Here is a 19063-nt window from a genome sequence, read left to right on the forward strand (position 1 = left end):
AATATACTCTAGCTCCATCCACATCATTGCAAATGGCAAGGTTTCATTCCTCTTGATGGCCATTGTCTGTATATACCACATCTTCTTTATTCATCAGTTGATGGACATTTCGGCTGCCTCCATAGTTTGGCTATTGCTGATAATGCTGCTATAAACACAGGGGTACGTGTACCCCTTTAAGTCTATTTTCATATCCTCTGGGTAAATACCAGGTAGTGCAATTGATGGGTCATAGGGTAGTTCTATTTTTAACTTTTTGAGGAGCCTCCATACTGTTTTCCAGAGTGGCTGCACCAGTTTGCATTCCCACTGACAGTGTTAGAGATTCTCTGTTCTCCACATCCTTGCCAACACTTGTTGTTTGTGTTGTTAATTTTAGCCATTCTGACCAGTGTAAGGCGGCATCTCATTGTGGTTTTGATTTGTATTTCCCTGATGATGAATTATGTTGATCATCTTTTCATGTGTCCATCTGGATGTCTTCTTTGGAAAACCATCTGTTCAAGTCTCATGCCCATTTCTTAACTGGGTTATTTTCTGGGTGTTGAGTTTGATAAGTTCTTTATAGATACTGGTTATTAACCCTTTATCATATATGTCATTTGCAAATATCTTTTCCCATTCTGTAGGCTGCCTTCCAGTTTTTATTGATTGTCTCCTGCTCTATGCAGAAGTTTTTTCTTTTGATAAAGTCCCATTACTTCATGTTTGCTTTTGTTTCCCTTACTAGACATGTGTCTAGTAAGAAGCTGCTCTGGCCAAGGTCAGCAAAGTTGCTGCCTATGTTCTCTTCTAGGATTTTGATGGTTTCCTGTCTCATGTTATGTCTTTCATCCATTTTGAGTTTACTTTTGTGTATGGTATAAGAAAGTGGTCTAGTTTCATTCTTCTGTATGTTGCTGTCCAGTTTTCCCAACACCATTTGTTAAAGAGACTGTCTTTTTTCCATTGGATATTCTTTCTTGCTTTGTCAAAGATTGGTTGACCATATAGTTGTGGGTCCATTTCTGAGTTTTTTATTCTGTTCCATTGGTCTATGTGTTGGTTTTGCACTGGTATCATATTACCTTGATGACTACAGCTTTGTAGTACAGCCTGAAGTCTGGAGTCATGATGCCTCCAGCTTTGGTTTTCTTTTCAAGATTGCTTTGGCTCTTTGGGGTCTTTTGTGGTTCCATACAAATTTTAGGATTCATTGTCCTAGCTCTATGAAAATTGCTGGTGGTATTTTGATAGGGATTGCATTAAATCTCATACCCTTTTTAATTGTATAATTCATTGTATATTAGGTTATTCACAGAGTATCAATTCTACATTTTCAGCACCTCAAAAAAAAATAAATGCTTATTAGCTGTTAATCTCCAGTGTCCGTTCCCACCTACCTCGTAACAGTCGTTAATCTCCTTTTACCCCTATAGATTTGCCTGTTCTGGACATTTCATATAAATGGAATCATTAAATATATGGCCTTTGTACATGGCTTCTTTCACTTAGCATAATGTTTTCAAGGTGCATCCATGTTGTAGTGTATACCAATTCTTCATTTTTTATATCTGAATAATATTTCATTGTACATATATATATATGTCATATTTTACTTATGCCATCATAGGTTGATGGATATTCAGGTTGTTTCCACTTTTTGGCTATGATGCTTAATGCTTCTGTGAATGTTCGTGCATAAGTTCTTGTGTGGACATATATTTTTCAATTCTCTTGCATATGTGCCTAGCGGCAGAATTGCTAGGTTACATATTGACTCTACATTTAACATTTAAGGAACTGCCAGACTGTTTTCAAAGCAGTTGGACCATTTTACATTTTTACCAACTATGTGTAAAAGACCCAATTTCTTCACATCTTCACCAACACTTGTTGTCTCTTTTTTTTGCTAATAACCACATTAATGCATGTGAAGTGGTATTTCACTATGGTTTTGATGTTCTTTTCCCTACAGGCTAATGGAATTGAGCATCTTTTCATATATTTATTGGTTTGATATGTCCTCTTTGGAGAAACATCTATTCAAATCTTATGCCCATTTTTAAAATTGGGTTATTTTTATTGTGTTGTAGGAGTCTTTATGTTTTTTTAATATTACACTCTCATTGGGCACATAATACAAAAATATTTTCTCCCATTCTGTGGGTTGTCTTCACTTTATTGATCGTGTCTTCTGAAGCACCTGACTTTAATTTTGATGAAATCCAGTTTATCTCTTTTTTCTTTGTTGCTTGTGCTTTTGATATCATATTTATGAAACCGTTACCTCATAAAAGTTTGTGAAGATTTACTCCTGTGTTTTCTTCTAGGAGTTTTATGGTTTTAGTTCTTACATTCAGGTCTGTGATCCATTTTGAGTTAATTTTTGTTTGCAGTGTGAGGTAGGGATCCAGCTTCATTCTTTTGCATGTGGATACCCAGCTGTTTGGTACCATTTGTTTAAAAAAATTGTCGTTTCTCCTTGCATTGCCTTCGCTACTTGTCAGAGATCAGTAGACCATATTTCTGTGGATCTGTTGTCTACTTTGTGAATACCATACCTTCCTTATTAGTGGTAGCTTTATAGCAAGTCTTTAAGGTGAGTATTGTCAATCTTCCAACTTATTTTTCTTCCATATGCTGACTGTTGGCTCTTCTGAATTTTATACCTTTCTGTGTATACTTTATGGTCAGTTTGTCAGTATCCACAAAATAATGTGCTGGGATTTTGACTGATAGTATGTTGAATCACAGAAAGGAAAATGTGGTATCTTAACAATATTGGATTTTCCTATCATGAATATGAATTATGTCTACATTTTTTAGATCTTTGATTTCGTTCATCAGAACATGGTAGAATTCTTCATACATATCTTCAATATGATTTCCTAGATTTTTATCTAAGCAGTTCAATTTTTTGGTCCTAATGTAAATGGTATTGTACTATACATTTTAATTTCCAATTGTTCATTGCTAGCGTATAGAAAAGCAGTTGGGTTTTGTATATTAACCCTGTATCTTGTAGCTTTGTTATAATCTCTTGTTAGCTAGGAGTCTTTTTGTTGATTCTTTGGGGATTTCTACAAAGACAGCCATGCCATGTGTGAACAAAGACTGTTTATTTCTTCCATTCCCATTCTGTATACATTTTATTTATTTTGTTGTCTTATTGAATTTAAGACTTTCAGTACAATGTTGAATAGAAGTGGTGAAAAGAGATATTTGTGCCAGTTCCAGTTTTGGGGGGAAAGCATCTAGTTCATCACCATTAAGTGGAATATGTAATGAATGTAGGTTTCATTTTGAGATGTTCTCTATCAAGTTGAAGTTCACCTCTATTTCTACTTTTCTGGGAGTCGTTATCATAAATGAGTGTTGGATTTTTTCAGATGTTTTTTTTTCATCTATTGGTATATCATATTTTTTTTTCCTAAGCCTTTTGATACAATGGATTACATTACTTGACTTTTCAATGTTGAACCAGACTTGCGTACCTGGAATAAATCCTACTTACTATGGTATATATTTCTTTTCACACATGTGTTTGATTTTGTTTGCTAATATATTGTTGAGGATTTTTACATATATGTTCATGAAAGATACTGGGTCTGTAGTTTTGTTTTTTCTTGAAATGGCTTTATGAGGTTTCAATATTAGGCTAATGGGGACCTCATACAATTAGGAAGTATTCCCTTTCTTCTATTTTCTGGAAAAAATAGTAGAAAGTTGATAGCATTTCTTCCTTAAATCTTTGGTAAACTCATCAGTGAAATCGTCTGGGCCTGGTGCTTTCTTTTTTGGAAGATTGTTGTCAATTCAAAATTTTAATTAGACATAGGCCCATTCAGATTATCTAGTTTTCCTTGTGTGAGTTCTTGGTAGATGTGTCTTTCAAGAAATTGGTCTACTGCATCTAAATTATCAAATTTGTGGGCATAAACTCATTCATAATATCCTTTTATTATCCTTTAATGCCCATAGAGTCAGTAGTGATGGCCCTTCTTTAATTTCTGACATTGTAATTAATGCTTTCTCTTTTTCTTGGTTAGCCTGGCTCCAGGGCTAAAAATTTTGTTGATTTTTGTAAAGAATCAACTTTTGGCTGATAATTTTTCCCCCATTGATTTCTTGTTTTAATTTTTATTGATTTCTGCTCTAATTTTTGTTTATTTTCATCTCCTTGCTTTATATTTATATTGCTTTTCTTTCACTAGCTTCTTAAGGTAAAAGCATAGATCATTAATTTTAGATCTTTCTTCTTTTCTACTGTGTGTTCAGTGCTACAAATTTTCCTCTCAGCACTGCTTTTGCTTCATCTCACACATTTTGATAAATTGTATTTTCATTTTTATTTAGTTTGATATATTTTTAATGTCTTTTGAGATTTCTTTCACCTACATGTTATTGAGAAGTGCGCTGTTTAATCTCCAAATACTTGGGGAGTTTTCCAGCTATCTTTCCATTTAGTAATTCCTTATTTGATTTCATTGTGGTTTGAGAGTATACTTAGTATTTCTTTCTTTTAAAACTTTTTCAGGTGTGTTTTATGGTTCAGAGTTTGGTTTATCATGTGAATATTTTATGTGAACTTGAAAGAAATACGTACTCTGCTATTATTTGATAAAGTACAGTAAAACCTTGGTTTGCAAGCATAATTTGTTCCAGAAACATGCTTGTAATCCAAAGCACTTGTATATCAAAGCAAATTTCCCCATAAGAAATAATGGAAACTCAGATGATTCATTCCACAACCCAAAAATATTCATGTAAAAATGTTTACATACTGTAATATAATACAAAATAATAAAGAAAATACAAAATGCAAGGAAAAATAAACAAATTGACCTGCACTTACCTTTGAAAAACCTTTGTGGCTGGTGTGAGGAAGACAAAAGAAGGTTACTGTGTAAATGACTTTCATTAGCACTAAAGGAATCACTCCTATCTGATGGCTCAATGGAATCTCTTTCTTTTTGTGCAACTTTAACAAGGAACCTATCCAGTGACACTTGCTTTCGCCTCCTTTTGAGGATTTTTGTGGAAATGTAACATTACTTTGATGATCACCCATAATCCCACAGGGAGAGAGGCAGGGGGAATGAGGGAGAAGAACCATTTGCTCATTTGTGATCATGTGACATTCGGGGTCACTACTCGTATTCCAAGACATTGGTCCTTTATCAGGTTCAAATTTATTAGAAATGTTTGATCATCTTAGGGAATACTTGCAGAACAAGTTACTCGCAATCCAAGGTTTTACTGTATTCTATAAATGTCACTTACATCCAGTTAATAGTGCTGTTTGGTTCAACTATATTGTTGCTGATTCTCTGTCTAACAGAATCCATTAATTCTAGATACAGGAGTTTTGAATTCTTCAGCAATGTGGCCTTGTGTGCTTCTTGGAGTTCTGTCAGTTTCTGTCTCCTGTATTTTGACACTTGGTTGTCAGAGACATGCTCACTAAAGATTTGTATTTTTTTTTTTAAGAGAATTGATCCCTTTATCATTATATAATTCTCCTCTTTGTGCTGGATAATTTTCCTTGTTCTCGTGTGTACTTTGTCTGAAATTAATGTAGCTGCTCCAGCTTTCTTTTGCTGAGCGGTAAGTGGTGTAACTTTCTCCATCCCTTTACTTTAAGCAGAGTAGATTTCTTTTAGAAAGTAGACAGTTGGGTCCTACTTTTTTGATCCATGTTGTCAGTCTGTGTCTTTTAATTGATGTATTTAGAATATTCACAAAGAGATTATTGATGCAATTGGATTAAAATCTACCATATTTGTCACTGTATATTTACTGTACTCTTCCTTACCCTTTTTTTTTTCATGCTTTTTTTTTCTTTCTGCTTTCTCTGGTTTTAATTGAGCATTTCATATAATTCCACTACCTGTGGTCTCCCAGCATATAAGTTATACCTCTTTTTTTTTTTTAATGTAGTGGGGTTTTTTTTTAGTATTTACTATATACATTTACAAGTAACCTAAGTCCATTTTCAAGTCACATTATGATACTGCCTCCTAGGAAGTACAAGTATCTCTTAACGTTTTCTCATTTCTTCCCTCCCATCTCTGGTAACACTGTTGTCATTCATTTCATTTATTGTAAGTTATAATCACTGAATACCTTGTTCTCTGTATTAGTTTGAACAGTTCCCTTAAGAGTAAGAAAAAAATTTTTACCTTCATTTATTCTTTGTCTGACATTCTTCCTTTATGTGGATGTGAGTTTCTGACCTCTATCCTTTTTTTTTCCTGTGTGACCAAAAACAACAACAACAACAACAAATTACTTGTAAGACATGTCTACCGGTGACAGAATCCTTCAGTTTTTTTTCTTAAAAAAAAATCTATTTTTTTGCTTAATTTTTGAGGACTGATTTGGCAGGAGACAGACTTGTAGACTGATCATTTATTTCTTCAATATTTTGAATATTTACTCTTCTCTTGCTTGCATGATTTCTCAGAAGTTCTTTGTAATTCTTGTCCTCTGTCCTCCATAGGTGAGGTTTGTTTTTTTCTTGTAGCTTCTTTTCACCTTGTTTCTTGGTATTTGATTTTCTGCAGTTTGAATATGATATGTCTAGGTGTAATTTTTTTTTGTTACTTATTCTGCTGTGAGCGTCCTGGATCTGTGGTTTGGTGAATGTCCATTAATTTTAGAAAATTCTTAGCCATCATTACCTCCACTATTTATTCTCCTTTTTCTCCTTCAGATATTCCTATGATGTACATGTTAACACTTTTTGTAATTTTCCTACAGTGACTGGATATTCTTTTCCTTTTTTTCCTCTTTCCTTTTCAGCGTGAAAAGTTCCTCTTGACCTATATTGGAGTTTGCTGATGATTCCCTTGACTGTGTCCAACCTACTGATGAGCCCATCAGTGGCATCCTTCATTTCTGTCATAGTGTTTACTTCTAACATTTCCTTTCTTACAGTTTCCGTCTCTCACCTTAAATTGTCCAAATGGTCTTGCGTGTTTTCCAGTTTCTCACGAGCCCCGTAGCACATTAAGCATAATTATTTTTAATTCTCAGTCTGATAATTTCAGAATTTCTGCCACTCCTGAGTGTTTGCTTTATCTCTTCAGACTGTGCTTTTTGTCTTTCAGCATGCCTTGTACTTTTTTGTTGAAAGCCAGCTAGGATGTACTGGATAATTTGAAGTGAGGCCAATGGAACTTTAGTGTTAGGTTTTATATTTATGTGACTAGCAGTTAGGCTGTGTGTCATGTTTGCTGTAGCTGTTGCTGTCATAGGTTTCACTTTCCTCTCATATCCCTGCTTTTGTCTGCCTGTGTCCTTGGATTTCCCTAGAAACTCCTTCTTAAATAGTCGGTACCTTGCAGCTCTCTGTTGGAATCCACTGTTATCATACTAGGGTCTGTTGATGTTGTATGGTGGTAAGGTATTGTGGATGAGAAGTATTCTGCAATACTGTGTAATACTATGATTAAATCTCAGGGTTTCTCTCTTCAGAAGAGTTCATCATTTATTTTTATCTCCCTTTTGTGAGAAAAGAGATTGAGGGGAGGCTGAGTTGTCCAATCATCCTTCTCCCTAGGTCAGGTAAGGCTCTGATAATGTAATTTCCATTGAGGGTAGGCTTTTGTTAAGAAAACAGAAAGCTCTTGGATATTTTAAAGGGTTGCCTTCCGCCTGGACATATTTTAAAATAGTTGCTTTTCCCCTTCCACTGCCCAAAGCAGGAGTAGATTTTTTTTTTTTTTTTCTGGTCTTTACTGTGACAACCAGGTAAGTCTCTTAGAGGCAAATTCACAAAAGTATGGAGGGATTCCTAAGACTGAGCTCCCGGAGGTTTAAAACGGGAGCTCTGACTCCAGCAATTAGCCAATTACTCTGTGAATGTTCGCCATCAGCTGATTGTCTGTATTTACCCATCCCTCTGGCTTTTAGAGTGGCAGTTGACCTGTAACCTTAGTTCTTTGAAGGATGTAAGAAGAGTTGAGGATTAGCTTTTTTCCTTTGTGAGGATGGAAATGATGACTTCCAACTTTTTAGTTTTGAAGCAGAAGTTTCTTCCTATAGAATAGAATAGGTTCTTCCTATAGGTTCATGATGTTAAACGATTATGACAGACATTCATTCTCTGGACGCTGGAGTGCACCCAGATCTTAACATATTTTGTGATTTGTTTAAAAAAATGTTTAACGTTCACTTTTGAGAGAGTGCGTATGTGTATGCAAGTTAAGGAGGGGTACAGGAGAGGAGACAGAGGATCTGAAGTGGGCTCTTCACTGACAGCAGTGAGCCCAATGTGGGGCTCAAACTCACAAACCACAAGATCATGACCCGAGCCAAAGTCGGCCACTCTACTGACTGAGCCAGCCAGGTGCCCCTCTGACTTGTTTTAAAATAAGTTTCTAGGGGCACTTGGGTGGCTCAGTTGGTTAGGCATCCAACTTTGGCTTGGGTCATGATCTCACAGTTCATGAGTTCGAGCCCCATGTCGAGTTCTGTGCTCACAGCTCAGAGCCTGGAGCCTGGTTCACTGGAGCCTGATTCAGATTCTGTGTCTCTGTCTCTGCCCCTCCTGTTTGTGCTCGCTCGCTCTCTCTCTCTCTCTCTCTCTCTGCCTCTCTTGCATGTGCGCACTCTCTCTCTCTCTGTCTCAAAGAATAAATTAATATTAAAAAATTTTTATATAAGTTTTTAAAGAGGAAGATTAGTATATTTTTAATTTTGTATGTTTTTAAGTGTGTTTACTATATATGGTTCCATGAAATTGACAATTAAAGAAACTGCTTACAAACATGAATTTAACCGCCATTTCTCAGACTTTTCTTGGTTTTGTTAGTTGGTTTTGACAAAGCACCAGAATGACTTCAAGATCGAACTGAAGTATCTGGAGGACGACCTCCTTCTGCGCCTTTCTGCAGCAGAGGGGAGCTTCCTCGACGACACCGAGCTGGTAGAGAGGCTGGAGAGGACCAAGGTGACCGCAGCAGAGATAGAGCGGAAAGTAAGAAGGCCCCAAGGACACCTGGAGGGTCACAGTGCTCCCTTTGAATCAAGTGGTTGGGATCAAAATGTGATCAAACTTGACAGTTTGCTTAAGAGGACTCACTTGTTGTGGATTTAAGGTCATTTAATAAACTGCCCTTAAAAACCAGAATGTGGGGGGCTCTGCCTGGAGCCAGAGGTGGTTGAACTTGTGCCTCTCATAGTTCAGCAGAGATCCTGTCATCCACATGAGACTCTGTGAGGCTGTTATTTTTTCTGAGTGACTAAATCTGAAGAGAATTGGAGCCTGCTGGTTTACATGGTGTAAAATCTAAAAAGGCTTAGCATCCAGCTCTGGCAAACTGACACCTTCCAGTCTCACCACAGGTTGCCTGGTCTGTTGTACATTTTAGAGAAATATTTAGAGCTAAAGTTGTGTTTACAGGCCTTCACTGGCAGGAGAGAGAGAGCAAGGCATGGTCTCCTGCTGTACTCAGATGCATTATTCACCCTGGGAAACAATGACATTTCCTAAGAGCCAGTAAAAATTGTTATTGAGTAGACTTCCTGCTGAATGTCCAACATATGTCCCAACATGTCCTACGTGTGGTAGGCGCTTAGGACTTTCACAAGTGTCCAGGACCCTTAAAATTCCATTGTGTCAAAGTGGGAGGAATCTCATTTGTTTTCTGCAGTATCCTCATTACTTACCAATCTATTAATTACCCAGTTGAGACTGTGTCACCACACATCCTATATGTTTATCTTAATTTAAACAAAGAAATGGAATCCCACATTACTCTGTCCTTTTAAGTAAGTGAATTCTTGGTGGCTCCTAAGATGGTAAAGATTAGAGCAATTAAGTAAATTAGGTCTTAGCTTTGAAGTTAGCTTCTAATTGCCTCTTAAAATGCCTCTTCCTTTCTTCTTAATATATTACTATGTAGGGATTCCCCTTTCTGCTCTATGTTTTATTTCCTTTTATACACAATTATGAAGAATCAAGTCTGTAAAAAAGGTTGGGGGAAAAAAAGCTATCTTAAAAAGCTATAGGAGCAGGGGTGCCTGGGTGGCTCAGTCCATTGAGCATCCAACCTCAGCTCAGGTCATGATCTCATGCTTCATGAGTTCGAGCCCCACATTGGGTCGCTGCTGTCAGTAAAGAGCCCGCTTCAGATCCTCTATCCCACTCTCTCTTTGCGCCCCCCCCCCCCGCCCCGCTTGTCTCCACTCATGCTGTCTCTCTCAAAAATAAAAATAAACATTCAAAAAGAAAAAGGTATGGGACCAGCAGTAGTCCTAGATTTAAAAAAAGAAAAATGTTTTTAAGTTATTTGAGCCTTGAATAAAAATGAGTATGTTGGTTGTGGTGGTGGAGGTATTATTCTTTTAATTATCTTTCTGAATGTACCCAGAGGCTAATAGATAAAGATAAACTAAATGGAAATATATGAGCATATGGATCATCTGGTGCAAAGTCAGAGAGTCATGAGAGTCTTCACATAAAGGCTTTTTCAGTAAACATGGCTATTGGATATATTATTGACCTTGGCTGCTTTCGTATACCTTGTTGACTAATAAAGTTATCAGCATTGAACTGACCCAGCAGACTTGTAAGAGCTATCCCAGGGAGGTGATATAGCTGGGTTATTAAACCTGAAAAAGAGAGGGGAGGCAGGAAGGTGACATTACTCAGAACAAATTCTGTGAATCCACAGCCCCTAGTCAGATTTGCTTAATTTGTAACCATAAAACAGCTAGAGTCAGGTCTATTCTCACTGAAAACTCAGTTTATGAAAAAAAATTATTTTAAAATATGAATCTAATAATTTTAGAAAAACTCAAGCACATAAATTTCATACATGTTTTCTGTTTTAATACGAACAATTTTTCATTTCAGATATCTCCCTTCCATCACTTGGGTAAGTATAAAGAATATGAAGAGTAAGTGGCCTATGTTGTTTGATCTCACCGTAGGTGATTGAAGCTAAAGAAAATGAAAAAAAAATCAACGAGGCCCGAGAATGTTACAGACCAGTGGCAGCGAGAGCGTCTCTTCTTTATTTTGTTATTAATGACCTCAGAAAAATTAACCCCATCTATCAGTTCTCTTTGAAGGTATGCTGAATAGGCTAAGAAAAAATTTCAGTTTCATGAGTTCAACTTGTTTCTGGAAGTTTGGAATTTACTTTCAAGCAATTGGTATATATCCAGTAAGGAGTCCTGAGGATCTAGCCAGCAAAAAAAAAAAAAAAAAAAAAAAAAACGAAAAAGAAATTCTCATTTTCTCTGGAGCTTTTATTTATAATTTTTAATAAGGCTCTGAGATAATTATGTGGCATCATAATAGTTCTTAAACAGAGTCTTGAGTTTATTATATATAAGGGAATTCTCCTTCAGACTCCTATACTTTTTTTGTAAAGCCATAAGTGTCTTATAAAAAGATTACCCATATTATTTTGGTATAGTGGGAGAAAGAGTGAGAGCAACTATTCATTAAGTCCCTCTGTTACATGCAAGACATTTTTATACCTTGGTTCATTCTTAGGCTTAAAACATCTCAATAAGGTATTTTATCCCTATTTTTTTAAAAAAAACTAACATTTTGAAATAAATTGCTCTGTAATTCACATCATAATTATAAGAGGCAGGATTTGAACTCATGACTATGATCCCAAAGGCCATGCTCTTTACTTTGCATCATTGTACTTCTGGGCAGTATTCATTCATGCTGTCGCTCAGTTTCTAAACAAATAGCTATTGAGATCAATCATGCCAGATGTTGTGCTGGTTACTCAGTGTACAGTTTTGAAAGAAACAAATATATGGGGTGTGTGTGTGTGTGTGTGTGTGTGTGTGTGTGTGTGTGTGTGTAAAAGTGATAAGTACAATGAGAGAGAATAGTAAAGATGGAGGTGCTGTTTTACTCTTGGTTCAGGGAAGGCCTCTCAGAAGAAGTGACATTAGAGTTGATTCCTATAGAGTTTAGCCATGTATGAAATGTTTGCAGAAAACAAGGATGTGTGGGACATGAACGAGTTTGGGATTCCAGGTGGTGAATGAATGTATGTGGCTGGAGGGTAATTAATGAGTAAGGGAGAAGATGACAAGACAGGACTCTAGAGAGGTGGGGAAGTCTAGGTCATAGGAGGCCTCGTTGGCCAAATGGGGGGTTTTGGATTATAGTTTGTCTGAAAAAAAGAAGCCATTGAAAGGTTTGAAGCAGACGTCTGATAGAATGACAAGACTCAAAAGTTAATAGACTTGTCATATGGTTTGAAGCTAAAATAATCAATCCTTAGAAATGGACTGGATATGGAAAATAAAGAAGAGGAAAAGAGTGAAGAGTAACTAGCAGGTTTTGGTTTAGGTTTAGGTTATGATCTCAGGGTCATGGGATCGAGCCCCGTGTCTGGCTCTACACTGAGCGTGGAACCTGCTTAAGATTCTCTCTCTCTGCCCTTCACCCCCGCTCATGCTTGTCCCCCTGCCCCTCACTCACTAAAAAAGGAAGAGAGGGAGGATGGATGAATTGGTAAAGTGAACCCAGCCACAAATAAAAAGAATAATATATTATGCCCAAGTGGAATTTATGCCAGGAATACAAGCTGGTTAAACATTTAAAAAATAACACAAGTCTTCATATTAATAGAACAACAGAGAAAAGCCATATGGTCCCTTCAGTGGATGCAGTCAAAGAATCTGACAAACTTCAATACCTGGTTAACGTCTCAATGTGAAAAAGGGCATCTACAAAAATCTACAGCTAGTAATATACTTGATGTTGAAAAACTAAATGCTTTCCCCTAAGATCAGGAATAAGAATGTCTTTTCTCAACACTTCTATTCATTACTGCCCTGCAGGTTATCCCCAGTGCAATAATATAATAAAAGGCACAGACATTTTAAAAGAAGGAATGTCTTTTTTTCACAAATGACTTAATCATGTGTATAGAAAATCTTCAGAAATCTACCAAAAAAAGCTACTAGGACTAAGAAGTGAGTTTTTAGCAAGATGGCAGGATATAAAGGCAATACTCAAAATCCATTGTTTTTATATATGAAGAACAAACAACTGGAAAATAAAATTAATACCTCAGTACTATTTACAACAGCTTCCAAATTCACGAAACTCTTAGGGATAATTTTAACAAAACAAATACAAGATCTGTGTGCTAAGTGCTGCAAAAACATTGTTGAAATAGACCATGGAGAGAGATACCATGTTTGTGGATTAAAACACTCAGTGTTATTAAGATGATCTTTGGTCTTTCCAGATTGATCTGTAGATTCAATTCCATCTCAGCCAAATCCCTGGAGGCTTTTTAAAAATAGAAATTGGCAAGCTGATTCTAAAATTAAAAGGATTTAAAGGAACTAAATAATTTTGAAAAAGAAATTAAAAGGATTTAAAGTAACTAATTTTGAAAAAGAACAACAAATTTACAATACATGATTTCAGGGCTTGTTATAAACTGATATTAATTGGCCTAAAGAAAAATACCCGAGACAATTTAATGAAGAAGGGATAGCTTTGATAACAAATGGTGCTGAGAAAACTCGATACCCACAAAGAATAAAATGAACCTTAAACATTACATCACATTTCTTACAAAATTAGTTCAAAATGAATAAGCAAAGCTATGAGATTTCTAGGGGAAAAAATGGGAGAAAATCTTTGGGCTTTGGGTTAGGCAAAGATTTATTAGGATACAATAGAAAGGAAAAAACTAATAATTGAACCTTATCAAATTAAAAATTTATGGTCTTCAAAAGACATTAAGAAGATAAAAAGGTGAGTTACTATTAAAACCTCTTTCCAATGCTTATATCTAACAAACAACTAATCTCAGAATATATAAAGAAGTTGGACAACTCAAACAATGAAAGATTTGAACAGACATGTCCTGTACTGAGTCATGAGTATTGCCCACAAGCCCATTTTTAAGTGCTCAGTATTCATCAGAAAAATGCAGCATAAAAGCAGAAAGAAGTATTACTATGTACCAAATAGAATGGCTGCGATTTTACAAGACCGACAGTAACAAGTGTTAGCACAGGACAGTACGGCAACTCTTTCGCGTTGCCAATGAGGATGCAAAGTGGTAAAAACCATTTTGGAAAACAGTTGGGCACTTTCGTATAAAGTTAAACAGAAAGCAATCCCCCATTTTGGCTGCGTGTGGGGGGCTAGCTAGACATCAGGCACTAGTTTCCATCCTTTACGAGTCACTTTAAACTCCCCAGGCTTTCAACAAGCTGTTCCACAGAGCAATTGAGCAGGCTGACAAGGTGGAGGACGTGCAGGGCCGCGTCGCAGTCCTGACGGAGAGCATCACCTATGCCATCTTCCTCTACACCAGCCAGGCACTGTTTGAGAAGGACAAGCTCACCTTCCTGTCCCAGATGGCTTTTCAGGTAAGGAAATCAGTCATTTGAAAGCATCCTCAGAACTGAAGTCCTACACCTCTGTTTATTATGTGCTTTACTTGCACTGAAGGGAGGCATGACACCTTTCTTGGAAGCCCTTGGGGGCATGAGGTGAGTTTGAGTTTCCCAGGGTGAGCTTGGACATGTGACAACCTTTCAGTCGGTCCCAGGGTGTTGGTTTGGGTAGGTATGCGCTGTAAGCCACCACATCAGCGATCACCCTGAAAAACAGATCACTAACAACTTCTCACTTCTTAGGTCTTGTGCAGAGCCTCCCGGATGTTACCAGGGAGATTCTTTCTGGTTGGTTTTTGTTTGTTTGTTTGTTTGTTTGTTTGTTTTTAGATAGATAGCACACGTCGGGGAGGGGCAGAGGGAGAGGGAGAGGGAATCTTAAGCAGGCTCCATACCCAGTGCAGAGCCCAAATCGGGACTTAATCTCACGACTGTGAGAACACGACCTGCGCCGTAATCAAGAGTTGGATGCTTAACTGACTGAGCCACCCAGATGCCTGGAGATTCTTTAAGATAAGAATTATGAGTCCACATTTGGATGGTCCTAGGATTTTCTCCGTCCCTTTATAGACCAGTGAATGGGTAAATGAGCTGCAGGTTTCACACTGCCACCTTCAGTGAGACCTGCTATCCTTTTATTTATCTATTTTTCAATACGGACTCCAGCAAAAGACTTTTTTAAATAAAGGTGCCCACAATAAGAAGAAAACATCAAGGACTACGTGCCTAGATGAAATAAGCATGTTGTCCTATTATTAGTTTGTTTGCTCTATACCTTTTTCTGTCAACCCAGTTCTTGATGGAAGGTCATTGCCTGGTCTGCATTGTGTCCTCCAAAGTGCTTTGTCCAAAGAAGGCATTTTGTAAATACCTGCTGTTAATAATGATAAACTGTTACTTTCAGTATTTTTGGTCATTGTCGATTCCTTTGGGTTATAAATGAATATATAGGTGTAGGTGTTCCGTAATGTATGTGATAAACAGGAGCGAGACATTACAAAATTAAATTGTTGTTTGTATACATATTACTCATTAGCAATAAAAGGCCAAGAATGAGAATACATGAGACATGCATACACACATACGCACATCTATTTCAAACTTTCTCCTTGGAAGCCATAGATAAATTACAGCTTATCTCAAATCCTGACAGTTTCTGTAAATCAAAGCTTCGTATATATGGCAATTATTTATTGAAATAAATTGAAGTAAGAACAAATCAATTAATCAAATAGTCTTTTAATGTGTTATCACCCATAATGCATTTTGAAAATATCTAGAATTTTAAAATAGCATAAAACTCAAAATTTTACCAGTTTATATGGTGTTAAAATATTTAGGTTGAAATTTGGGAATATTTCATCCTCCTGTCCCCCTGAAAAATGTTCCTTCTATGGACTTCTTATCAAGTTCATAATGTAGGTGTCTAAAGTTTATTTCTGTTTATACTGTGCTTGTTTAGTTGTATCTATAAAACAGTAATTTCCAATTTTTCTCAATCTCACATATAAGAAAAATATGTCATCTCATATGTCAAACTTATTAAGTTTATTAGATGTTATTTCTATATCAAGACTAATAATATTAGTTCTACCTTCTATTTAGTAATTTGGTCCATCATCACCTCAGGCTTTTTCAATTTGTTTAACAAGACCTTTTTTTTTTTGTTTTAAAGAAGTCTCTTTAAAAAAAATCTTTTGAAGTTTATTTATTTATATTGAGAGAGACAGAGACAGCACGTGAGCAGGGGAGGGGCAGAGAGAGAGAGAGAAAGAGAGAGAGAGAGAGAGAGAGAGAGAGAGAGAGAGAGAGAATCCCTAGCAGGCTCCACGCTGTCAGCACAGACCCCAACGTGGGGCTCGAACTCATGAAACTCTAAGATCATGACCTGAGCCGAAATGAAGAGTCGGACCCTTAACTGAATGAGCCACCCAGGTGCCCCTGTATAACAAGTTCTAAGACAAGTTTGAGTTCACAGCAAAAGCATAAATAGGAACAAATATTTCATATATTTTGCTAATACACATGTGTTAAAGTTGGAATAAACCAGTCTTCATAATTATTTGCTATTAGATTTTCAGTCAAGGTTTTGAGATCATGGACTTAATCTAAGACTTCTTAATTCAGCTTTAGAACAGATACAGACCTATGGAAATCTCAGCAGACTTGGTTCTGTGTATTCAGTCCTATCTGTTAAATGGTGACTACCTCCTGTGCTGTGATTTTGATATAAACTAAGTGACCTTTTTCAATTTTGTGTACCCTAAAGATTTTGTTGAGAAAGAGAGAGATAGACCCTTTTGAATTGGATTTCCTGCTTCGATTCAAAGTTGAACACACTTACTCGAGTCCTCTTGACTTCCTAACCACTCAGTCTTGGAGTGCTCTAAAGGTATGTTAGGAAGACGTTTTGTCACTTTCTAAATCTTATGTCTCTGTTCTCATAAATGTAGAAATGTTTTAAAAGAAATACAAGTGATATATACTATTTCATTTGTAGAGATATGTAATGTGATCTTCTTTAATCCATCTTTGTATTACTAAATTATAAAGTGATTAATTTCTTACTTGGAAGTAAAGGAACTTTTGCCCTATTTGTGAGTGGGAAAACTAATAAATATGTATAGTCTGCAGGAACTTCGGTAAAAGTCAAGGAACAGAAGGGAACATTTTTGTCAATTTACCTAAAACCAGTCTCTTTCTTTCTTTTTTTTTTTTTTAAGTTTGTTTATTTTTGAGGGAGACAGGGAGGGAGGGGCAGGGAGATAGGAGGACAGAGGATCTGAAGCAGGCTTCACACACCAGGGAGCCCGATGCAGGCCTAGAACTTACAGATCATGACCTGAGCCAAAGTCAGATGCTCAACCAACTGTGCCACCCAGGCGCTCTTTTCTTCTTTATATTTGTCCACTTTTTCCACATAGTTTTGTCAATTACAGAACAACACAGTGATTTATTCTCACTGTAAACTGTTTAAGCTGAACAGAATGTTGTCGAGAACAAAGCAATGGTTATTCATCACCCTCAGTCATCAATCAATCCTTACCTTATTTTTCTGTCAGAAGATCCTGTTGTTTAAGAGTTTATTTTGTTTAAAACAAAATATTCTCCTAGACTCAGGGATTCCTTAAAGATGCTCATCATTTGCTAACCTTTGCCACACCCTTTTTCTGAGAAGGAAACATTTCTGTCCATTGGAAATAACCATCATCCTTATTTTTATAGTATAGTTAGGTTTATTTTTAATGGAGTTTTTAAAGTATTTAGAATTACGAATTCAAGTCCAATTGTTGATCAGTTAGGACCTCATTCAAAGGGATGATGGAAGAAAAACGTTTTACAAAGAATACATTATCATGGTATGGGAAGAAGACAAAGGGAATCAAACGAGGAATGGGGATGGAAAAAGGAAGAAAAGGAGCTGTTACTGAAACTGTTGTGAAATGAAGTTATGGGAGAGAGCCAACCCCTAGGAGCTGTGGCATTCGGTAGAGGAACACAGCCACTGCCAAACTATGTCACCACAGGGAAAGAGCTGAGGAAGAAATACCCCTGCTTCTCTCTGCTCCAGCCCTCTAGTCTCTTGCTAGTGCCTCCTCTTGGCCAAACCCAACCAGACCAGAGAACCAGAGAATTTAGTTCAAATAATCCTTAGTGGTCACCCTCTTAGCAGAGCAGAAAAGGGTGCAGAGTGAATCTGGTGAGGAAATGATGACTATCCAGCACAGCTTGTTCACACAGGATCCAACACATCCGCTAGTCTTTATCTCAAACTGTAAGCTATTTACACCATTCCCATCTGTTCCCCTGTTGTATGACAGGCAGTAGCCCTGATGGAAGAATTTCGAGGCATAGACCGAGATGTGGAAGGATCTGCCAAACAGTGGAGGAAGTGGGCGGAATCCGAGTGTCCAGAAAAAGAGAAGCTACCGCAAGAATGGAAGAAGAAAAGTTTGATACAGAAGCTGATTATTTTGAGAGCGGTGCGCCCTGACAGAATGACATATGCTCTCAGGTGGGGCAGTTAGCATTTTTGGAAATTCAGGTTAACTTCGAGGACACCTGGTCTTAGGGGCTGGAGTATCTGGTGAAGGCATTTATGGTCCATATTGATGAGAAATGATTCTGCTGAAAATGTGATATTGTAATCACTACTATTGTTGAAACTCACTGAACACTAAACTAGGCTAGTCTCTAGTCAGACTGAGCCCATCTTGCCTGAAAACCTGACTTGTGACATTAGGAGGGGAGACAGGGAACCACTGGAAATATTCTAGCAAGAGAGATGGGTGTCATCAGAGTTCAGAGGCCAGGGGCATGCATTATTCCAGTGCGACTTCCACTGTCTTTATTTAGTGGTGGCATTTGGGCTCTGAAGATTTTGCCCATCAAACAAAAAGGATTTCTTTCATGGAGACGCTAATAGTCTTATAACTTTACTACCGGTGCAATTTAAAGCAGGAACCCTGTCTACATATTCGTCCGTGTGTCCTCTCTCTTTGCCCTCTCGACTTCTAACTGGTAATGTGCTGCTTAATTCGCGCAAGTCACGTTCGCCTCTGAATTTACCAGAGTTCTCACCTTCCTTCCTAACAACGGCATTCCCGCACCTCAGGTTTTTCTCCTCCACTTTGTTCAGCTAATTTCCCCTTTGCAGAAGCCTCTGCATACC

At 37.1% G+C, this 19063-nt stretch overlaps 1 protein-coding gene across 1 annotated transcript in view; it reads left to right on the forward strand.

Annotated features, from left to right (window-relative positions):
* DNAH11 (dynein axonemal heavy chain 11) overlaps positions 1 to 19063 on the forward strand; it is a 351912-nt gene that overhangs the window by 296296 nt on the left and 36553 nt on the right. Inside the window, 5 exon segments of the mRNA XM_045495056.1 lie at positions 8801 to 8965; positions 10924 to 11064; positions 14194 to 14364; positions 16661 to 16783; positions 18213 to 18406. Coding sequence (XP_045351012.1) covers positions 8801 to 8965; positions 10924 to 11064; positions 14194 to 14364; positions 16661 to 16783; positions 18213 to 18406 — 794 coding nt within the window.

The sequence above is a fragment of the Leopardus geoffroyi genome, chromosome A2, assembly GCF_018350155.1.
Source record: "Leopardus geoffroyi isolate Oge1 chromosome A2, O.geoffroyi_Oge1_pat1.0, whole genome shotgun sequence".
In the NCBI taxonomy this organism is placed as follows: Eukaryota; Metazoa; Chordata; class Mammalia; order Carnivora; family Felidae; genus Leopardus; species Leopardus geoffroyi.